A 24,180-nucleotide genomic window follows, 5' to 3' on the forward strand; every position below is an offset into this window, starting at 1 on the left:
CTTCAGGGGAGTGCAGGTTTGAGGAACAGAAATTAATGCTCTTCGAACAATATTCCCCGGTAGCATAGTGGGCAATTTTGGCCAAAAGATAAACCACTGTTCCCAAAATATCGTGTAGGGGTATCTCTCACCGACGATTTTCTTTAGGCATTGGGCTCCGCTTTGGAAATGGAAAATGAACCTTGGATTCAACTAAATGTAAATGCACAGTAATTCTACTTCCCAGCAAGGTAGAAGATAATCACTGTTAATAATAAAAACATTTAAACCTTGTTTATTACGATATCTGGAGTCATTACCTAAATTAAATCTACGAATAAATTGACCATGGAAAGAGTCATCTTGCTCCCTACTGCCTCCTCCGTGGAGGAGGAAGGAGGGAAAAAGAGTCATCTTGCTCCCTACTGCCTCCTCCGTGGAGGAGGAAGGAGGGAAAAAGAGTCATCTTGCTCCCTACTGCCTCCTCCGTGGAGGAGGAAGGAGGGAAAAAGAGTCATCTTGCTCCCTACTGCCTCCTCCGTGGAGGAGGAAGGAGGGAAAAAGAGTCATCTTGCTCCCTACTGCCTCCTCCGTGGAGGAGGAAGGAGGGAAAAAGAGTCATCTTGCTCCCTACTGCCTCCTCCGTGGAGGAGGAAGGAGGGAAAAAGAGTCATCTTGCTCCCTACTGCCTCCTCCGTGGAGGAGGAAGGAGGGAAAAAGAGTCATCTTGCTCCCTACTGCCTCCTCCGTGGAGGAGGAAGGAGGGAAAAAGAGTCATCTTGCTCCCTACTGCCTCCTCCGTGGAGGAGGAAGGAGGGAAAAAGAGTCATCTTGCTCCCTACTGCCTCCTCCGTGGAGGAGGAAGGAGGGAAAAAGAGTCATCTTGCTCCCTACTGCCTCCTCCGTGGAGGAGGAAGGAGGGAAAAAGAGTCATCTTGCTCCCTACTGCCTCCTCCGTGGAGGAGGAAGGAGGGAAAAAGAGTCATCTTGCTCCCTACTGCCTCCTCCGTGGAGGAGGAAGGAGGGAAAAAGAGTCATCTTGCTCCCTACTGCCTCCTCCGTGGAGGAGGAAGGAGGGAAAAAGAGTCATCTTGCTCCCTACTGCCTCCTCCGTGGAGGAGGAAGGAGGGAAAAAGAGTCATCTTGCTCCCTACTGCCTCCTCCGTGGAGGAGGAAGGAGGGAAAAAGAGTCATCTTGCTCCCTACTGCCTCCTCCGTGGAGGAGGAAGGAGGGAAAAAGAGTCATCTTGCTCCCTACTGCCTCCTCCGTGGAGGAGGAAGGAGGGAAAAAGAGTCATCTTGCTCCCTACTGCCTCCTCCGTGGAGGAGGAAGGAGGGAAAAAGAGTCATCTTGCTCCCTACTGCCTCCTCCGTGGAGGAGGAAGGAGGGAAAAAGAGTCATCTTGCTCCCTACTGCCTCCTCCGTGGAGGAGGGAGGGAAAAAGAGTCATCTTGCTCCCTACTGCCTCCTCCGTGGAGGAGGAAGGAGGGAAAAAGAGTCATCTTGCTCCCTACTGCCTCCTCCGTGGAGGAGGAAGGAGGGAAAAAGAGTCATCTTGCTCCCTACTGCCTCCTCCGTGGAGGAGGAAGGAGGGAAAAAGAGTCATCTTGCTCCCTGAGTTGTGTGTGTGTTTGGCCACCCTGTTGCGACATGTCTGGTGTTTTGTGAAGTATGAGGCACCAGCACGTAATTTGTCTTTACACGTCTTAAGAGGGTGACCAAGCGCGCGCAACATGTTACGCACAAAAGTGTTGTGATATGTTTGTTTCACATGTTGCGATCATTTGGGGCGTGTTAGATCTTTATTTATTAACATACTTTGTTTAAGTTTTTAAGTAATGGACAAGGACACAAGATTTTGCCGCAAACTTAGTTTGTGGCTTGTTTATATACCTTTTTTTCATTATTTAATGATGTAATGTTGTAGAAGGTTTTAAGAGCTCTTTGTTGTGAGTCCTTTAATTAGCCCTTACACCTTCTTAACACTAGGAAAGACTTTGTGAAATTTCACTTCACCGTGATTCACATTGTTTCAGAGAAGAAAATGCTGATGAAAGCTATCTTGCAAGTCTTGTTTATTGATTAAATAGCTTTCAAAAATTCAGTAATGTTTTTCCAAAAAGTCACTGAACTCTTTTCGAAGACTTGCTCACCATGTTTTTTAAACACTTTATTTTAAGGTGGTTGAATTTACAGTATTGATAAGTGCTGCAGCCCATTTTCTTAACGGATCCGTCTAATCTCTCTGAACCTGTTGAGAAGGATTATCATTATTTATCGGTTAGAAGGCAAGTGTAAGTGCTATCTAGACAATTGAAAATACGTGCACTGAGACGTTATATGCTAATTTACCAACCGTACCGGTTTAACAAGAATGAGCGCAAAAATTTCAAATCTCTATGTCAAGTTTTTTCTTTCTTTGAATTTCTTTTCATATACACAAGCTATTCGTATCTTTTGGATTTGATAGGTTGCCATCGATATGTGGGTGCTACTTTGTCACAAAATCCGTTAACCAGGATTCTATTATCATTCTATAGAAAGTCAAGTTAACAACGTGTTATGCTAAAATGAAGAACTGTAGATCTACTTCAGCTACCTTAAAAACAGCAAGGAACACACATGGTATCCATGGATACACTGAATAAACGTATAGTAGAAAATTCGGCAATGTTGTCAGATTTGATATCAAGACAATATCCTATACAGTTGCTTTATTTCTTTATTCTCATCACTTGATTTTTTGAGAATGTTAAGACAGCTAGGAGAAATTGTATGTTGATTTCTAGTTCTTGAGAATTGAAAAGTTCATTGAGTTCTACCTTGCCGCTATTTTCTACGTGACGAACACATTGCTCTTCCACTGTCAATTTTAAACCTTTATTATCCGTAAGACAAAGCATTTAACTTGACTCATTTACTATTTTATAAAGTGCCCATGAAATGATCTTTCGAGCTAAATCAAGCCATTCTTTAAGTGAACCTCAAATTACTGTTTATTTGTGTAACTGAAGTGTGAAGAAACATATTTTTAACTCAAAATTGGTAGGAAAAGCTCTATTTTGTTTTGGAGACTGATGGCAAAATCAGATTTGTAAACTATTTCGCTTGTCAGTTTCCCACTGTCAGACATATTAAACAGAGTGCGTTTATTTTCTCACTGAACTTGTCGTGTATAGTAAGTCATTTTATACAGAAAACGGGTTTGTTGGGGAATTTGATGCCTCGCCGACACCTCTCTCAAGACCGTAGCTAGAAACGCTCCAAACATGCATGGCGTTGCCACTTTTTATCGGTACTAACTGGAAAATTTAATATCCGTTCACGACAAACAGAAATATTTTATTATTCTAGGCTATATTCCTTCCAGGAATCTTAAAGGTACTGAATAATTCTAAAATGCCTTAAGCTATCCCGCAGCATTTCTAACAGAGTGTTGCCAAATTATCTCTGGTTGCAATAAAATAATGGCAAATCGAAAGCTAATCATCATTATGGAATACTATAACATTACTTCTTGTTTACTTTTGCAACAAAGTGGGCAGCACTATTTAACGTTGGAAATGGATAATTATAACTTAACTCACGTGTCTGCCTTTGAACATCTTACTTTTTAATTGTCATCGTACACAAAGAAATTAGAGAAAAAGTCAGAAATCGAGAATGAAATTTGCGCTTCCATCACAAAAGTGGTTTTGTACGAGAACTCGTTTTCAACCAGAAGGACAAGGTAAATTCGGAAATGGCCTATTCACTGCTCCATCAAGACAATGATCCAAAGTTGATGACTTCCCTTTTTCTCATCATCTGATTGAAATTAATATTATTGTAATTAACTGAAATTAATTGAAATTCTCATCATCTGCAGAGAGGAGAAATGAGCTGTCGATCACTATTTCTTGGAAATAATAGAGTTCATTTCTATAATCGACATAACACGTTTCAGTGATGAACGACTTCTTAACTTGAATTTGTGATGGCTTTCTAGGAACAGTACGTGAAAACTGGAGCGGAGCGAATGCTGGAAAATCACATCTTCGTTTGCACCGAAATCGCAAAGATATTTTTCTCTTGAATTTATAAATAAATCCACCTCTGAATTACAGTTCAACAGTTTCTCACTTTTTCTTCTACAAATCACCAGTTAAGAACTTCACAACCTTAACTTCTTTTGTACAGGACGCTTAAAACAAAAGTACTGTTTTTCCTTATCATTTTTCATGTGACTGTACCATGCAAGGAATTAAATTCGCACTCCTGGTATTATTTTGGAATTTTTTTCCTATTTTGTCGTTGAACATCTTAGTCGTCATCTAGTTTTTTCATCTAAACGAGCTGCCACAAATTGCAGCCGCTATATTTAGTGCTCTAAGAAAACGACTGTATCGAGATGAAATCTACACAATATGCCACAAGAACAGTTCTTACAACCTGTCTGTGGGTAATATATAAAGCCAGAATTCCTAAATCAAACGTTATGGTTATTTTGGGAGCATTGATTTCACTTCTTGAACATCTACTGCAATTTTGGTGTCAAGATTGAACTTAAACAAAGTTTTCAAACACGTAAATCCAATTCTTTTCTCTGACCTTTTCCAATAAGAGCGCCGCAAAGAGCTTGTAAATTGTACATTTCTTCTACCTAGCCTCCTCTGTAACAATGCATAGAGTCAGCTTTCGTCACGACATACGACTGAAAACAACCTGCTGCTGGTGTTTTGTAGGACTATTTCAGCCAACAATGCGAGCGATTCGACAAAATAAATCTTACGTTTGATATTTTTTCTACACTTAAAAGTACGAAACATTCAATACTTATTTGTTGCATTTTTTCTCGTATATTTTTTATATGCGAAAGACGAAAATTTAGCAAGGAAGCTGGAGATTACCCACTCACGAAAATCAGAAAAACTTATCATCTGATGTCACCAAACGAAAAAATAGCACAAGAAAATTACGTTAATTACTCCTGGAATTACGCTAAAAGAGGCGGAGAAAAATTATTTGCAAGCAGTTATCCCACAAAGGCAATGTGATTATAGATTTGAATTTACTGTGCTGATAATGATTGCTTGATTTTGTTCAGTCTTCTTGCATTGCGTAGCACAGCAAAGACAAGCGCTAATGTGACTATGACTATTATTGTTTTCTTCTAAAACAAAAATTGGAAAAGCCAAGTAGATAGATCAAGCTAAAGAAAGAATTTAGCCTTGATAACAAGCAAGTTTCAGAGGTATTTCTTTTGCCAATCAGGGTTGCTAATGAACCGTATCTAAGCTCCTTTCAGTACAAAGTGTTGAATTCTGTTCTGTTTACTAATGATCGCCCGTGTAAAATAGAATAGGTTTCTAATCCCAACTGCACCTTCTGTCATCAGCTAACAGAAGCCATATCCCATATTTTGTTCGGTTGTTCTTTTTCATATTCCTTTTGGCATGAAAAAATTTTGAGTAAAATCAAGAGTTGCAGAAGCCTCTCGCTGACATATTGGGATGTTATTGTTGGGACTTTCGAAGAGGAGAAGAATCAATTTAATTATATAGTAATTTTAGGGAAATCTTTCTTGTAGACTTGTCTATGTAGAGAAACAGTACCCTCGTTGAACCACTTCATAAGAATTTTGGTAATTAAATATGAAACTGAAAAACTCATATTCTGAAATCGAACAAAATGGATTTGTTTAAAGAAAAATGGAAGATTTTTGAGGAAACAATTTTAACTAATAATTAAAGTAGACAACAGCATTATTAAGGAAAATCGTTAAGTTAAATAAGTATGTAGATAAGAATTGACAAATTTTTTTCTTAATTAATTCAATATGGTGTCATTGTTAACCTCTCTGAACCAAACTTTATTCATTTTTCTGTAACTTATTTGTTGAAAAAGAATTGTATTTGATGCATGTAATTGTGGAAAAAATAAATCGCAAATGAAGAAAAAAAAAAGGCAACGAAAACGTCACCAAACAAGAGGTTTATTGAGTAGAAGAATGGCTGTGCACGTGCGTTTTAAATCTTGGTACATTTTGAAGCCGTCCTCTGCCGAACAATAACGGGAAATGAACAAGTTCTGTGTATTTTGAAGAACGAGTGTCGGGATGGCAATTTTTTTGTATTTCTATTTGGAATTGATCGCTGGCATTACATGTTTAGTTTGAGCAAGTTTTTAGTACTGATTGGCGTACGGAGCGGATATCCAGATAGTTACGAGATTAGAAATATCCTTTTTCTTTCTAGGTGTCCTCCCTGGCATAGGTATCGTCGTTGCCTAAGCTCCCTATTTGATTTCTTATCCACAACTCAAAATTCATTCTTTCACGCATGAGAAACAGAGGTCTTCGCATGCAGTTTCCAATGAAATTGAAAACAAAGTAATGAGTTTAAAACCAGTCGAGAAGTATGATCTTTATGGTCGATTTCAATAAACGACAGAAATTCCATTTATCAATTATATAAACTGCGTTTTTTCCCCAAAGATATCCAGTTCGACGTCTAGATGACCTTTTATCATGTCTTTAATACCGATATGTTAACACAGTTTTAATTTTCGTTCTATAATCAGTTACATTAATTCATGATGTATTCTTTAAAATGCATATTTTCTGAATATTTTAGCACAAAGTTCCGTCCGATAGATAATATGGCCAGTCGACAATGCTCCTTTCCCCATTGGAATGTCAGTCAAAACGTTTTTTTCATATGAAACACCCTAGAAAGTACAATTTTGCTTTGTTGAATTTTTAAATGAACTTCAGTTTTCAGTTTCTATTGTATTACGAGCATTTGATGAGAGAAAAATTATTCTTTGAAAGGTAACTCATCGCAAATCGCGAAAAAACGTTTTCTCCGCGAAATTTAATCCGTGGAACTTAAGTCATAACAATTTTTTTGACTATTTTCTCTATTTCTGATCTATCTACGAATCTGTGCAAGATTTAATCCACCAAAGAAGATATTGTACAGATTTTGAAGCGCCAATGTCCAAATATATTCTAAAATCACCTATCGACGGTGCCTATTTTGGCTGTTTTTCATTCTCTTTTGGGGGGTGGGGTGGGGAGAGGGTCAGTTGCAATATTCAAAAAAGTATCCTTACGTGCTTTCATAAGCATGACGTTATGGAAAAAAATTACTCAGGGTTCCGTATATGTAATCATTATGCAAATAAAATACAAGATGAGAATTAATTGCAAAGACACTTCAATTGGCTTGTATACTGTGGTATTGGTAGAAGTCATATTGCCAAATCCTGTGTTAAAAACGTCCAGTGACAGTATGAAAGTTTTTTCATGGTCTTCTTTTACAATTGCTCATCAGGTTCATTCAATAATCTCCCTCCAAGTAATTAAGAAGGAATCCACAAAACGTTTGAGTAACAAGTGCGAAAAAAACTTTGTCTGACTCGGATTATTCACATCGTATTGCAAACTTCTCAGGTGCGACTGTTTTAAATATCTTCTCAAAGGAAATTATTTCTAACAACAGCAAATGTCGAAAGCAGATTTTGAAGCTCATATGAAACACTTGAAATTACTGGTGAAATTTATTTTCTCACGTTTCCATGGGAAATTGTTTTCGGTGTTATTTCAGGCAACTATTTTTATATCTCAAACTTTTAGAAAATGCAAAAAGGACTGTGATATACTTACAATTATTCTGGAAGAAGGTTTTTGTCCAATAAAAACTGAAATTGCTCGATTTCCTCTCGGATTTTGTCTTGTTATTATTGTAGAACTAATTGATGATTAGATCTGAATAAGGCCACTTTATTCCATGCCCAATTTAGTGGAACGTTTTCACGTGACGTCATTAAGTTTTAAAATCCAAACCTAAATAGCGACCAGAGTTTCTATCCTCATCAGGCACAAGAGGCGTGAAAAGTATATATCTTGACTTAACTCCAGCGAAATATTAACGTCCTTCGTTTGGAAACAAGTGCATTTCGAAGTTTAGTGTTATGGCAGTACGGGACATAAAGCTAAGATCGCCTTTGTCGAAAAGTATAAATACTTATCTCATGATTTTTAGCCCTTCGTGAGATAAAAGTAGTAATATGTAGGTTTGTGCAGTACAGGTAATCAGTGGCCTAGATAACCAAGTAAGCTCGAGATTGTCACACTATTTTCCGGCCGCCATATCATAACATACTACTCCGCACGGAGAAGGCATCGCGTTAAACACGAATTGACTACAACAATTTAAAGAGCTTGTGAAACTTAATAATGGCTCTTTGGGTGTAATATTCGAGGAGCAATTGGCTTTCAAAAACTGCAAAATTTCTGGGTGGCAAAAGCGCTAATGAGCTTATACATTCTTAATAAAATTTTGAGTTTTTAAACCCGCGTCGCTCAAAAAGCATGTAATACAACGAGCTCAAATTCCTTGACAGAGTTGATCGTGCTATGCCCTTTTAATATTCAGAACTAATGTTTTTGTAGATCCATCAGAAACTGTATCTCTTGTGAGGTAAATATTGTAAACAAAGATTCGCCTATTGGCCATGGTGCACCGCGGGGGTACACCAACAGGCGACACAGTACACCATACTGGGCTCTGTAAATTTGTGCAAAACATATAGGCGAATATCTGAAGTTTGGGATAGCGCATAGACCTAAAACCTTAAGAGGTGTCTTCTTTATTTATCTTCTATAAGATCACATTTTCTATTTTTTTTTTTTTTTTGACAGTGAAAATGATCAATTGTAGTCCGGCTACCTGACTAAAACCTTTCCAAGATTTTTTCAAGACTCAGAATCCTTCTTTATTCGATAAAAACAAAACAAAACAAAACAGCCTATCCAAAATTTTTTCAAGATTCAAAATCCTTCTTTACTCGGCAAAAACGGGTTTAATGGGAGAAGTAGTGAGCATTCACGAGTTGATTTTATAGATAAGCCGCGGCCACGTCTTAATTACTACCCCTTCCTCTTCATTTAAAGTTTTCTCGAAAAGAAACCGCCATTGTTTTCAATTTAGCAAAATATTTTTTTCTCTTATCTACATTTCCGTTTGGTTATAGTCTTTATCAATACCTTGAAAAATAATAATAATCGATAGCTTCAGCATAACGAACTGAGTGGAAACTTTCAACACATCATATGCTCAAAATGTATATTCTCATTACTGGTTTTCTCATATTGTTTTAAATGTTAACTCTGAGAATTTAGTTTTTCAAAGTGGTTATTCTTACGTACATCCCGTGCTCAAAATGTGTATTCTCGTTACTGATTTTCTCATAATATTGTTAATATTAATTCTGAGAATTTGGTTCTTCGTCAAGACAATACCTCTGGTTAATCTGTTTCTTAGATTTTCATAATTCTTGTACTGAAACCGTTAGAAGTTAACGACAGTAGAAATAGTGCACTTATCTGAGATTTGATGTTTCTAAAAGTCGACTTGTGCCAGAGTCCAACAGTACATTGCGATCTAAGATGGCTGCCCTCTCTGTCAACAGGTGATACATCAGCCCTCTGGAGCGAGCGAGAGAGAGACAAAAAGAATATTTAATCAACACTGCCTTGTCAACTAATAAATTTACAGTCGTGTTAGATACAGTTGATAACTTTGTAAATCATATCGTCAGAAAACAGTAGTGTTTTGATGTGGTTTCGAATTGTGGCATTTTCTTCAAAAATGAAATAGCTAGAATTCCCGTGGGCCGGAATCCAATATAAGTTGTATTATTCGCGCTTCTAAGAATCAAGGATAATGCTTTCTAACTTGGTTAATAATATAAGCTAGCTATCAAAATTGGATTTAATGATCATTAAAAGAATCTTTTTTATGACTATTTACGTCGTGGTATTTTCCTCTTCACCTAAACGTTTTCAGACGCTTAATTCCAAGAACGTAAAATGAAAAGTGAAAGATGTCCTTTCACATAATAACTCCACCCACTCTCCCCCTCTCCCCCTCTACCCCTCTCCCCCACGCGAAAATGATCTAGGCCAACAAAAGTTCGACCCAAAGTAGCTCAAAGTCCTTTCAAACAAACGGTAGTCTCATTACAATAATTATTCTCGAAAATAATACAGTGCACCTGTATTGTATTGATCTAACTGATGGCATTTTGTGGACAAGACAACCGTACCCTTACATACAGCAATGGCACGAAACTTGAGAATCTATCAATTTTGCAATCAGAGTCATGATTTTTAACACTCTTGGACTAGTACTGTAAAGATAGGAAAACCATTATCTACTTATCTGAGCTGAGATGTTTTTCCAATCGTCATCGTACGCCAGAAGTGAAGCTCTGCACACTGCAATCCAAAATTCAGTTAAAGTTGATGAAATTCAATAATTAAGGTTGATGAATAAATCCAGAAACTCATGAACTGTCCCTTTAACACATCTTTGGTCATCCTGGAGATAGCAGAGCAAACGGCAGCAACTTTAATTATTTAATCACCTAGGTTTACTTATGATTATTTCATGGACAGATAACTTGCTCACCCCAAAAACTTGTTCGCATGTTGTGGTCAGAAAGTTGAACCATAATAAATGGCCGTCACAAATTAAAACAATCGATTTGGAACAACTCTTCATCTTTCATGTATTTCTATTCAACTTGGTAGCGTGAAAATGAGTTGATAATGAAGGACAGCGCTAGCCGCCATTTAAGATAAGACTTGCTGTAAGGTTGATAACGAGATTTACTTACTTTTTTAATTAATCCTCTTCGTTCTCTGTGGGACACAAGGCAGCCACAATCCATCTACATTTATCTCTATTTTGTACGATATGTTTTTCCTCATTGAGCTCATGACAAGCGTCAGGTGGTTTATGGCCAACCAGGTTTGCTGTTGCCAGCTGGTGTCCATCTCTAGGCAACCTTGGGAATTGTGTGGTCAATCCATCGGATTCATCTGCGTTTGATTTCCATGACAACATTCTGGCAATAAGTTTTTCTGTCAACGGATCAGAGATAAAGAGTAATATTCACTGCTGCAGACATTGACGTCAATTGTTTTGAATTTAATTTTTGTACAACCAAACAACTCTTTGTTTCAAAAGCCAATTGCTCTCATGTTGGCGAACAAATTGCAATATAGCTAGCCTAACGAGCTTGGAAATCTTTTCCTGCCCTGAGAATTTTGCTATTTTTTGCTCATTTTCCTCATTGAACTACGCCTATAGGCTCGTCAGTTAGCTTCAGCTCAGATAAAATTTTTTTTTTAGAATTAATAAACGAATTTGCCAGTGTAGATTCTTGCTGTGGATTTCAAAAGTTTTTTTTTTTTTAAACAGAAAAGCACGATCGCAGGACAATAAACTGAAGCATTCTACGAATGGATTATGTAAACAAACAAAAAAAAAACAGTAAAATTTTAGTGCCACCAAATCGTAAGATCTTAGACTCGGTACTCCATTTCCTGTATTTGTAAGATAAATGAAAAATGTTTTGACTTAATAGTACGAAATAAATAATACGTGTCACTTTGGTCTGTGGGTTAATTTTAAGCAAAAATACATCCAAACACGAGACTCGCCCATTAAAATTACGAAAAATTTAGCACCAACGCATACAAAATTACCAGCGACATGCACTCATTTTGAAATCGATCACATTCTTTATTAAATTGCAAACCGGTTTTAATGTTACGTCTGAATGCCCCTAAACTGGACTTAGCTGCAAAACTTCAAAGGATTATATTAAATGAAATCTAGCGACAACTGTGATTCACTTATCTGAACTTCAACGGAGTTGTCGTCAACATGAAACTTGTCAGGAGTCCATAGCTGGTCGTGCTACACTTCATTTGAATTGGTGAATGACGCCTGTCACTCCAACTCAATTCCTTTGGATACAACATTGCTGCCTCTGGTCAATTCTTGTGAAAAAACAGGAAAGTCATGGTTAAGTTTTTCGCGTGTTAACTCAAGCAAAACTGACTTGATTGAGTATTAGTATCAGTTAACGGACGTCTATCGGCCTTGCACTTAACAAAACTCCCTCAAAATGTGGTATAACACTTTTAAAAGACTACCAACAAAGTCGGCCACTGCAATGGGAAAGAACTGAAGATTAGTTATAGATTTTGATATAACTACATAACTGTTCTCTTCGTATCAGAGCAAAGGCAAAGGCGGTTGGAATTTTCTGTTTTTATAACAGTTAAAAAGAGTGTACATGGTAGCGCTCCGAGGTGACGAAACAAATTGCGAGTGACAAAGTCAAACGGCAAACCAAGCAGATTATCAAGCTGTAGACAAACATTTTATTAAAAATAATCATTCAGTTACTCACAAGAGAAATGTTTGCTATTCGGTTTTTCAACTTCGCCTAAATACAGTCTTCGGTGTCAAGGAAAAACACATGCACCTGGAAGCTTTCGCGGCATTGAGGAAAGTTTTATTATACCATTAAATGATCAAATTGAAAGACAAGGGAAACAGCTAAGACACGTAACTAGCTAGAGAAAATGTGGGCTTACCTGGAGGAAGCACATCGACTAAGATGTCTTCGCCCTTGCCTTCAATTCAACGGCGATAAATAAAGAAAATATGGACTTGCCTGAAGGGAGCACAGCGACTAAGATGTCTTCGCCCTTGCCTTCAGTGCAACGGCGACTGACGCTAAAATGGGTGTGTCATTCTACACTTCTTTATATATACCCACATTAAAATTCATTACAGCAGCCACGAGAAATATGCTTTGAACAAAAGAAATGCATCCCACGTTAAGATTGTGTACTTTGAATTGTGAAAAATGAGCAACTTGGTAGAAAAACACGCACCTGAAAGGAATTTTGATCCGAATATACTATGTTTGTAGTCAATAGGCCAATTTTGATATATTAAAATTCTAACTTGGCTCCGCGAGGCTTAACGGAATAATAAAAAAAGAAGTTAATTATTCATCCCTTAGACCCGAGGCGGTCTCTTTTGTTTTATTCCCCTAAGCCTCGGAGTCAAGTAAGACATTTAATAAATCGAAATTGGCCTCTAACTGTCGAAAATCTGACAGACAAGAACACCGCAGTGAAGCGTCGTAAAACGTACTTTTGGTCCAGCTAAGTAATTACAGTAGCGTCATAATTCAACTTTAATAATGACGAAATTTATGCGCGCGCAAATTATGACGCATACTCAGTTTTCCTACCTCTTTTTCATGTCTTTGGAAAATATCTTTGGAAGAAAGACTTTTCTCTGACAATGAATAAGCTTACGCAATCGCATGAAGATCTAACCGTCGATACAACCAACATTTTTAATTTTGACCGTAAAAATTCCTGCGGACGAAGTTCGCTGGAAAGAACGTGCTGCACTACGGTATTTTAATTTAGCGCTTCTATATCTAGAATTCAGTTTCTTTGTAGAATTGATATCTTGCCATTTGTTTGGTTTCTTTTTAACATTTTCTTTAGTTCTCATAATTTCTCGTGATTTTTTTACGGAAATAGCCAAATTTAAGTTTATTTAAAGGAGCTCAGTCACGGTTTGCGCATATTGAAAAGTTTAGCCTCAATTTTTCAAATTCGTCGTTTCTAATCCGCGTTAATCTTCTCTATCCTTAGCCATTCTTGTTCCTTTATGGTTTATCATTATGTCATTGGTGTTTTTCTATCTTATTAAACTGTTATTTTCCAGGTTTCCTGTACCTTCCGTATCTGAAGGTTTATCCTGTCCATTTGACGCGGTGAACCAGCTTTTTCACTGTAAAAGTACACAAAGGAAAGGTTAACAAAGGTTGCTAGAGATAAAGTTCGATAGACTGTAAACAAGCAGGCGCGGATCCATGCCGGTTTCCACCGTTTTACGGAAATCGGTCAGAATTTTCATAATAAAAAAAAAATCAATAGATGTGTATATATTTTTAATAAAAGTAAACTGCAAGTTGGACATTCATTTTTTTAAATTCTTTTTTGCTAATTACCGGAAATAGACAAGGGTCATAGACACGTTCTGGCGGCAAAATTTTACAGCCGGGAAATCACTAGTCTCCCGACGGCGGTCACGCCATCGCATCATCGCCTCGGGCGTCTAGACCAAAATTAGACTTCCCCGGGCGATTGTGCAATTCCGCTACTCGGTTAGCCTGTATGATCATTCATTCTGGAATAATTCTTCATAGCTCACAACAGTGAGATGCAGCCGAGAAAAACGCGGTAGAAAGCAGCAAAACTTATCTCCCAGCCGCTAACAAGCACTGGCGAAAATCAGTACAAAACTATGCATAATGATGATCGCTTAAGTACTAAGGAATAGGTTACATAATCCCCAGGGGTCACGGAGAAACGTGAAACCCAAACGCAAAGAAAATTCTATTCGCTACAAACTCACTGACTTCTTTCTATTCGTTATTGTTTTCATCCTATGGATAATAAGATTTTGCTTTGGAAAACCAAACAACAGTACTACGTCAATAAAAAACCAACCAATGGGAATAAAGTCTTTTGAAAAGGCATACTCACAATGAGCCTACTTCAACAAAGCGCGCTCTTTTCGAAGTATTATAATCGTGTTCCACTGCGAGCGTTCGGGTATCAGGTTAACAACTACACAGCTGAACAGAGGTAAGGGATTTTTACTCTAACTCTTTTCAATTTCTTCTTCTTCTTTAAAACATGACACACAGATCGTTTCTTTGGTGCCACTTGTAAATGATATGTTTTTGACTTTTTGCTTAGCTGTTCCTCGGGGTCGTTTTTCAAGAAACGCTCCAACTGAAAATTCATGTGAATTGTTCGGTGATAGCAGTGATTCCTCGCAAATTTGAACTTTCCCCCGAAAACCACAAAGTAAACCATTCCTTTTTTGTATTATCGCTCTCACGAAGTTTACCGGGTCTTCTTTAATTTTTAGTTGATCCAAAATTTCGTTTAGACTGCTAATGCAAATTGTATACATTGTAGAATAAGATGAAAATTGAGTCTAGCATTGCCCTCGTCATTATTACAAACCAGACAGACGAGGCAACAGAACAGTTGAACTCGTCTGGAAACTCATTTTCGCGTCTTTTCTTATCGACTTCATTGACTAGTAAAAGCAATGGTCAGTTTTTTAATGCCAGTCACTGTTGTTGACGTCGCTTTTTACTCAGACCATCTAAACTGCTTTACATCTGCTTTTAAAAACAATGAATAACACTGTCGTTGGCGAAATTATTCTCGAGTCTGATTGTTGTGGCTATTGTTGTGGCCTTGTCACACTTGTATTTCTGTAATGTATTTCCAGTAATGTATTTTCAGCAATATATTCTTGCGTAATGTGTTTTTGTTCTCCACATTTACCTTAAGGACTTTCGCGCTAAAATTTTCCAGCAGATAGGTTTTTTTCCATTTTTACTGCAATCAGATAATAAGTTACTTGTGTCAGAAATGCAAAAACAAATTGGGTATCACCGACTTCGTTTCGGAGATAAAGCGTGTGGAAAGCTACCCTGATTTTGAAAAATTGGCACACGAAATTCAGCATGGTCTACAGGGGTTTATAGTTAAAAGTATCGATCTTAGTCACACTTCGTAGCAAACACATTTTGTTGCCAACGTTTTCACAAAACCTAAGCCTTCAAGAGGCATTTGAAACCGCCGTAAAGATAAGCAGAGAGCTAAAAATAACGGAATTCGATGGCGCATTTTGCAAAAAATTCAAATTTCTAATCGATAGATTTTCTTCATTTTTTCGCTTAAGGTAGAAAATCGGTAGAGAAAATGATCCATCAGAAGAAAAATAGGTCACCAAACGTCAAAGATAGTTAATTCCAGGCAAATATGTAGCAATGGCCATCTGCCCTATCATTGTTCATTTTATTACTTAGCGCGTTCATCGATGCAGGACGTGGCGTGTGAATTTGTGTGCACAGTAAGAATGCGCAGAAACAATTAGCGCGAACGTCCTGAACATTGTGTCGAAAGCTAATAAGTTGCTAGGTCTTCTAAAGCGTACTTGCCCACTATTAAACTTGACAGTCAGACGGACATTATATCTGTCGCTTGTTAAATCGCAACTTTGCTTTGGAACGCAAGTGTGATAACTACCGTTACTGCTCCAGCGTAAGAATGATCTTGGACATCTTGCAGGGGGGCAAAAAAAAGTACAGTAAGTTATTATTTAGAAACGGAATAGAACCAAAGGCTTTGCTAGTTTTCCAGTTAGGTTTTCGCAAAAGCGCCTTTTCGTCAAACCGCATCTCTTAGCCGATTAGTCGCCCATATTTCAGATTTCAGCAACGGTTGGAAAGCTACCATATGGCATACTAGGCCGCCTTCGGCAAGCGAGCAAAATTGGAATGTTGGTGTATCCTCTGAGTTGACATAATAAGTTTGGTAGGCGACAAACGAGGTGAGTTTCTTGACTGGCATTAAATTAACTATTATTCTCTGATGGCAGATCTCTAAGCCCTGCGTTCAGGTTTCCCTGTGAACAATACCCATGAACTAAATGCAGTTATTTTTAATAGTCTGCTCTAAATTGAATTTCGTTTACCGCACTAATAATTGATAGCGTTGAACTCGCCAATTACTGTCGAGCCAGTTATTTCGTGTATACAGCTGCTTGGCAACCAAACCAGTTCAACTCTCGTCTGGAAACACATTTGAGAACATTCTCTCACCAAATTCTGTAATAGGTAAAGGAAACGATTTTTTTAATGCCAATCGTTTTGTTAGCGTCGCTTTTTAATCAGGCCATCCAAACTGTTGTATTTCTGCTTTAATTAAAAGGTCGATCTGACTGCCTCTAGACAAATTATTCTTGAGTGTTGTTCTGGCTATATTGTTCTAGTCTTAGTTTCTTCCATTGAAGTTATCTCTTTGTTTTAGCCGATTAACAGAGGTACTTACAAATGGAACTTTTTATATATTCAAGGCACACTTATTTAGTACTTAGAAGTACTAAATAAATCAACTTTTTGCAAATTATATTTGTTTTGGTCAGTACATATCAAACCCCCTTCGCAAAATTGCATTTAAGCGTTTGGATGGCAAAATAAAAAAGAAAAGACAGACAAATGAAAAAATAAATACATAAGCTAAAATGTTCTGGACCTCTTATCCTAAAGTTAACTCATAACATCATTTCTTTTCATTTTATCCAGAATGACTTCACCTCAAACCATATGGCTATGTGCCTTCCTCTTTATTGTGTACGGGTTAATTCCACTGACCGATGCTGAGAACAAAGTTATCTGCCTTAACATGGAATATGCTGGACCCATAGAAGAAGTTATTGCCAGAAAACCAACCGAACTAGCAGAGGCGATAAAAAACGCAGCCTCAGAAACCGAAGAGTTTGCCCTAGCTATGGTTGGTCTTGCAATAGATCAAATACCAGTTGTTGGAGCGATGCTGAGCACGATGTTTGAGCAACTCGTTAGTATTTTTGAAGGGGAAGTGGATGTGAAGGAAGTTTACGAGTCCTTGAAGGAAGAGATCGATCAGCTCAAAGAGTATATGGACCAGGAGATCGAGGAATTGAAATTAGACCAAATCAAGAATGTGTTTGGAACAAGCAAGGGTGGAATGCTGGGCTATGCTAAACACTGTAAAGACATTTACAAGGATGATGCAGATGATATGTCAACTTGCCTGGAGAATCTGCGAGCTATGATGGTTGAGCAGTACCACTTCTTCCTGCCAGAAGACGAAAAGGCCAGCTCCTATGAACAGACCTTGCCTCTGTTCCGCATGTACGGACAACTCTTTGTGGACACAGTATTGGACCAGATTCATGTAGCCAAGAAAAGAGGTAAGAACAGCCAGGCAGCAGCACACGCACAAGCCTTAATTACAAAAGTAGCTGAATTCAAGGCACATGCCGTGGATTCTGTGAAGAAGATTCTCCGTCTTCAAGTTTCGTCTCACATCATGCCGCCCACAGGCAACCCTAAGTGTGCACCTATGCCTCAAGGCTTCTCGATGTGTGTCTGCACTTTATCAATAGGAGCGAGCAAATTCAACGCAGTTGACAAGACTGGATCCCCAACTGACAAGACCAAAAACTATTGCGTGGGAATTACTTATGGGTCTTATGATTCCTGTGCTTATACCAAAGAAGGATATGAAAAGAACTACGCTCCGAAACACGCCAAGGCTGTAGCAACTTACTGGAAAAAACAGCTGGGCGAAACAGTTGTCGAATGGGTGAAGGCTGCCGACGCCCTAAAGCCGATGGTGGCAAAACACAAGAGGTGAGATTTCGCTGATTTTTTCACGATGCTGTAAATCTTTTGTAACTTCAAGTATAAAAATTTTATAGAATGCTGGAGTACTACTTAAATTATCAATTTCTCTCAATCATGCTAGGAACACAAAGGATGGAGCTCTGGGGTTAACTCTACATACGGAAAACAGTAAAATGCGCGTGTGTTTAAATAGCTTAATGAAAAAACATAAGTTTGGGAGATTTTGAAAAAATGTTTTATAGTCGTGTGACATGAGCAACGTAGGGCTTTTTTGTTTTAACATTTTTCCAATCCAAGTCCTAAAACCTAATTATTAAACAAAATAATATGACACGAAAGTTGAGCCGGCATGATTACTAAGTATTGACACATTTAAACTGGATTAGTGTTTTTCATTTGTCCTTGAAACTCGACACCGCAGTAATTTATTTTTTGCTCATGCTACAGGTCCCTTTCCTTATTAGAAAGGATCCAGTTTGAACGCGAAGTCGAGGCTGTGATCGCCAAGGAGAAACGGATGATGAGGAAGAGAAACATGGCAGAAGACTGACGCCTGTCTTCAGCCGGTTTTTTTTTTTTCCAGATGGGTGTTATAAAGCAATTTCACGTTTTTTGAGTCACCATTAATTTAGCACACAAAATAATAGTTTCGTTTCAGACCTGTCGGTTTTTGTAAGCCCTCGGTTTCTCGGATCAGCATCTTGTGATTTTCATTAATAGTAGCGAAGGCTCTGGGACAAACGAAAGCGTTTTATTCTCACACTTGCACAACACCGACTGTGCCATGTATATCCGTGTTAACATGAAGAAGGACAGGTGAAATTTGCTTTACTCTCTTAGGGTTATTTTTGTGAAGCTCGTATGGATGTAAAACTCGTATGAACTTTATAACTACAATAGCGAGTGGTCAGTTGAATCACTGTGAAACACTGCGTGAACAAATTAATAAAGGAAATCATAGCTAATCCGTTGTACCGCCTCCGGCTTTGTAAGTCTTTTAGATGCAAAGCCGATTTAAAAGTTATATTACGATTAAGTCTTAGCCAAGTCTTGCACTGGTATCATTTCTCCCGCTTGACCAAATCAAGACTTGGTTCCTGTCTCACGCGTCCAACCATATCAAGGCGGCTTGCGTTAATTAAATTTTACGAGGGAATTCCTATGACCACGTGGTTGCCATTTGACACGCACAACCTTTTCTTCGTATCAGTTCTGATGCGGGAACCTTTGCCACAAGTTGAATGTTACGCGTTACGCCAAGTTAAAACTGATTTCGCTATTGCCGTCTGAAATGCGATAGATAAAGATTAACCTTAAAGGTCCTCTCTCCTGCACAAAATCTCCTTATATATAATAAACTTCGGCTGACGTTTACAGCACATTTTAACCTTCTGCGGGCAACCAACTGCTAACCAAGAAGTCAAGGCACTTAATGGCTTAGGAAAACAACTTATTTGTTGGCTGAGATAAATTAAAATCCTGACAAGAGTGTTCTAAAGAAACATGTATTTAGCTCTTAGAACCAAGAAAACGAAAGTTTGACCTCTGTGACAAGGAAACACAAGTTTTGCCTAGTTGATGGTACTAGCTGATCCGTTTAACAGTCGACTGGGTCAGGCTTCACTTTAAGTTGGTCGAAACTCGCTCCCTAAGACCGTATAACAAGACCATGTGAATGCGCAAGGGCCGATTGAAAGAAAGATTGTCTTTCAAGAGGATTACTGATTGTCTCGTCAATTATATTGTCTAAACTAATAGCCTCTTGAATATTTATTGCATTGTTTCACCACGTACGAAAACTCCAACATTGCCCAAGCTAAGCCTCAGAAGAAGCCAAGAAATTATTTGTGCATCTGTAGTTCGCCATTTGCACATTATTAATATATCCTGACTGAATTCAACAAAGAAATTAAAAAGCGCCAAAATCTCTGTAATGTGGTTGAATGGATTTTCCAGTTGGCTCGCCCCGGCTTAATAAAATCAGCAATGACAGCCGGGAATGAGCCGGCAAAAGATATATTTTCACCAATCATGTACTGTAATTTGACAATAAAAGGAGGGGTTAGGATAGAGGTGCTTGAACCTCGATGATCAGCTAAATTTTAGGCAATTTCTCATGTATAAGTCAAAAGTTTACTTTAGTTTTCAGCTATCATTAAATTTTTCAGATCTAAGCTCTCGAGTATTTAGTTATAAAAAGCTTATTTCTCTGCTGATAGTTCAACTTTTGACGCCGGAATTATCAGCTTTAAGTTCAACCTCATCTTGGCCTTATAAAAGAAGAATGACTGCAAAATGTGTGCACATGTTTAAGTGGCAGTCCCGCTAAAAGCGGTCCACTCGACTTCGAGACCAAAAATAATTTTCCTTCATTTTTTGTCAGTGAAAAGGGTTTGACATATGTATATAAAAAAGCAATTTATTATTTTCCAATTCCTTATTTTTGCTTTGCTACCAGCCAAAATTGAATTTTGGCCGAACTGAGATTGCCGACCGTGATCAGAAAGGTAAAATTCACCGATTTTGTGAAGCGTGCTACGTCGCCTAAAATGCAGCTCACGGAATTTAGTTTTCATGCGAATTTTAAGTCACATTCATTACTTTGACTGACGAAATATGGAAACTTTTCGAAAAATTCTAAGCTTACCAGCGAGGCTGGAAGACACCCTAATCCGAGGCCTTTGATCACCTACTAAAATTTAGCCAAATTTGACGGGGGAAATCTCCAAAGTTGGGTCTAAATGAAGCCTAAAAAGCACATCACAGTAAATTTCATACCTTAATAAACCGTTCTATAAGTTCAAACCGGTGGGTATCTCCTTGGATTGCACGCAAGAACAAATTAAAATCTGCCACAGTCAGTGTGTTTACATAGCTATCGCTCGTGTCAAAGCGCATTTGCATAACCCTAGCACCCGGTGAAAATACATCTTCTTCCGTTCAGGTTCGTTTCTTGACCTTCTGAGTAGTGGCAAATAGCTTCCTTTAATACTTGTGTACACTCTAGATCCAATTTTGCGGTGAAGGTTGCGTTAAAGTTGATCAATTCTCAAGACTTGCGAGACTCTAAAAGTAAATAATGGCGCCGGTCTGCAGAAATTAACCGTAGCCATCGTCCTGACCCTTCAATAAATTCTGCCGCAGAGGTAGCACTAGGAGAAGAAGAAAATCGTAAGTTTTCATTTACCGTTTAATGGCAACTGAATCCTGTACTACTGCCAAGACTACAGGGAGCTTGAGGGCTATATACCCGAATTTGAAAAACAACAACAATGAACCTTGCAGGTTGCATCGCTGGGAAATGAACCTGAATGAACACGACGCGCTTGAATGGAACTATGTTTTGCGATGAATGATGGGCTTTACTTCTGTTTTATGCTTGATGCTTGTCTTTTAGTATCTTGCACAGCGTATGAAATAAACTTCGCGATCCGTTTATCGGGCCGTTTATACAACGAAAGCTGCACCAGCTTCGTCAAAATGTCACACAAGTTGTAACGTGACCAATTACCCGGAAGGGAGGCACTCCCTTATATGGGCTATACAGGTATCTGTAATGTGAGGCCCCAAAGGTTAGGGTTTTTCAGCCGTTTGGGTCATAAATAGGGTATCGATTTTGGCCATTTTGGTTATAAATTGGGTATGGTTTTAGCACTGTAGTCTTGAATTGGGTATGTTTCTTAGCAGAAGCTACTTTTTCATCATTATCAATAAGACCTTCAACAAATTAAAAGCCCTTCATAACGTATGTTTAGGGCAACTGTGTCAGCCGCAACGGTCATAAATAGGCTATCGAATTTTTGGTCAGGTCATAAAAAGGGTAGCAAAAAACGCAGATTTTGGTCATAAAGAGGGTAAGGGTTTTGGGCACTGGGTCGCACACTCCCACTCAACTTTCCTGGAAGTACCCCCTCCCCTTGGGCCAATTAGCAGGGGCCGAGGGCAAATCCCCTATCCCCCGCGCGCCGATCATTAGATTTGGCAAGATTTTCTCATTTCAATATTAATAATGAAAAACTCACCCATTAATTTTTTGGACTAGTGCAATCTTTTCAGAATGACCGAACGACGACAATCATTGCACCTTTTCAATTTTTATCTACCTTTCCTCGGAAAATATAAGGAGTTGCTAATACATGAGGGCGGAGGAAGCAGACATGGACCTAAAATTCACTTTTCCTTTCCCGTTATCAGCCGTCCGTTTTTTATAGAAAACACAATGGAAGAAAATCAAAAGATGGGATCAAGAAACCTCCCAAAAAGCCTCCATATCGAAGCGCGTGCAGACGTTGAGAGGCCGATTTCTCACTTCCCATTTTTTCTGACAACACCAGAATTATTGGCCATAAAAATAGTTTGTCTTTGATTTCTCCGCCTCGCGAAACATATGGTTAAGTGATGGCACACATCACTGGACAAACTATTTTTATGGCCAATAATTCTGGTGTCGTCAGAAAAAATGGGAAGGGTAGTAGTCCTATAAACACAAAGTGAGAAATCGGCCTCTCGTCTCGGCAGTAAACGGTAAATGAAAACTTACGATTTTCTTCTTCTCCTAGTGCTACCTCTGCGGCAGAATTTATTGAAGGGTGAGGACGACGGCTACGGTTAATTTCTGCAGACCGGCGCCATTATTTACTTCTCGAGTCTCGCAAGTCTTGAGAATTGATCAACTTTAACGCAACCTTCACCTCAAAATTGGATCTAGAGTGTACACAAGTATTAAAGAAAGCTATTTGCCACTACGTATACTCAGAAGGTCAAGAAACGAACCTGAACGGAAGAAGATGTATTTTCACCGGGTGCTAGGGTTATGCAAATGCGCTTTGACACGAGCGATACCTATGTAAACACACTGACTGTGGCAGATTTTAATCTGTTCTCGCGTGCAATCCAAGGAGATAGTGGTGGTCTAGTAAAAGATGACAACACGGGCAATGGTTAACTATTCATTCTTTTCATTGCATAATTTAATCTCTTCCTACTCAACAAGATTGTGTGCTCCCTGTGGTTCCAAGCCTTACGGAACCTTACGTATTAGGATAGAAATTGTCCTACCCCTACCCCCTAAAATGGGATGACAGCATTGCGTGACGAACAAACAAGGAACCGCTGCAAGCAAGGATTCAATCAACAATAGATCAAACCATGATCAAACGTAATATTTTGGTGTGGTGCAAAGCAAGCAACTATCTACAAATCACTCAGCAGTTTTTGACTAAGATGCAGTGGTGATCATATGTGTCGAAAGAGGGTCATAGATTCATGGTATTCGACCATTAAATAAGTTGACAGTTGGCGATGTACATCGGACGTTGTGTAAACAAAAGCAAACTTCTGCTTTATGTGCGACCAATGGTGACAGAAACACGTCATATCGGCTTTTGGACCTGCCTTTTACAGCAAATAAGGTTAGAACATTTCGAAATTATCAGCTCTGTGTCTATTTCAACTTAATATAGCTCAAGACATGTGGCGCGTGCTAAAATATATGTCTAACCCGTAAATTGAAATTTGACGACGGATGGTCAAATATCTGCATTTTTAACGTACTTTGAAAAGCTCTCGGGTCGCTCACAATCATTTGCCCAAAGAAATTTTTACAGGAATTTGTAGACCATCCTTCTGCTATTCAACCACCAGAAGCTTAATCCATTTGAAGGTTTCGCACATGGTGAAAATCAATTATTTTTACGAAGTACTTTCAAGTGAATGAAATACATGTCTTCGAAATTTAATTAATTTGCAGCCAACAAAAACCGCAACATTCCCTAAAATCAACCCAGTACACATTTAAACATTGCAGAAAAATATTTGAGTGTTTTAAAGACGGAAGAATGATGTGGTTTTGCATGCGAGGCTCTCAAACTTGTTTAATAAAATGGTGCGTCAAATGACGATTTTAACGGAATTTGGTAATTTGCATATTTCTTTGAAATAAAAGGATATTTTGCCAAAAAAACTATCCAGTAGTTTTTGTCATGCCCTAGCCTATCTACCGTAAAAATATGAGCAAAATCGAATTTTCGACCCTTACCGAGTTATTTTCCATATTTATGGACAGGGACTCT

At 38.4% G+C, this 24,180-nt stretch overlaps 1 protein-coding gene across 1 annotated transcript; it reads left to right on the plus strand.

Moving 5' to 3' along the window:
• The first annotated feature begins 14,400 nt into the window (after window positions 1-14,400).
• LOC149104001 (uncharacterized) lies at window positions 14,401-19,092 on the plus strand. Its single transcript, XM_089274427.1, has 3 exons — window positions 14,401-14,501; window positions 17,024-18,115; window positions 18,557-19,092. Exons 1-3 carry the CDS (start codon window positions 14,401-14,403, stop codon window positions 18,657-18,659), a joined length of 1,296 nt encoding a protein of 431 aa, XP_089130553.1. The 3' UTR covers window positions 18,660-19,092.
• The last annotated feature ends 5,088 nt before the right edge of the window (window positions 19,093-24,180 follow it).

The sequence above is a fragment of the Orbicella faveolata genome, unplaced genomic scaffold (assembly GCF_042242905.1).
Source record: "Orbicella faveolata isolate gen_17 unplaced genomic scaffold, um_ofav_v1 contig_35, whole genome shotgun sequence".
In the NCBI taxonomy this organism is placed as follows: Eukaryota; Metazoa; Cnidaria; class Anthozoa; order Scleractinia; family Merulinidae; genus Orbicella; species Orbicella faveolata.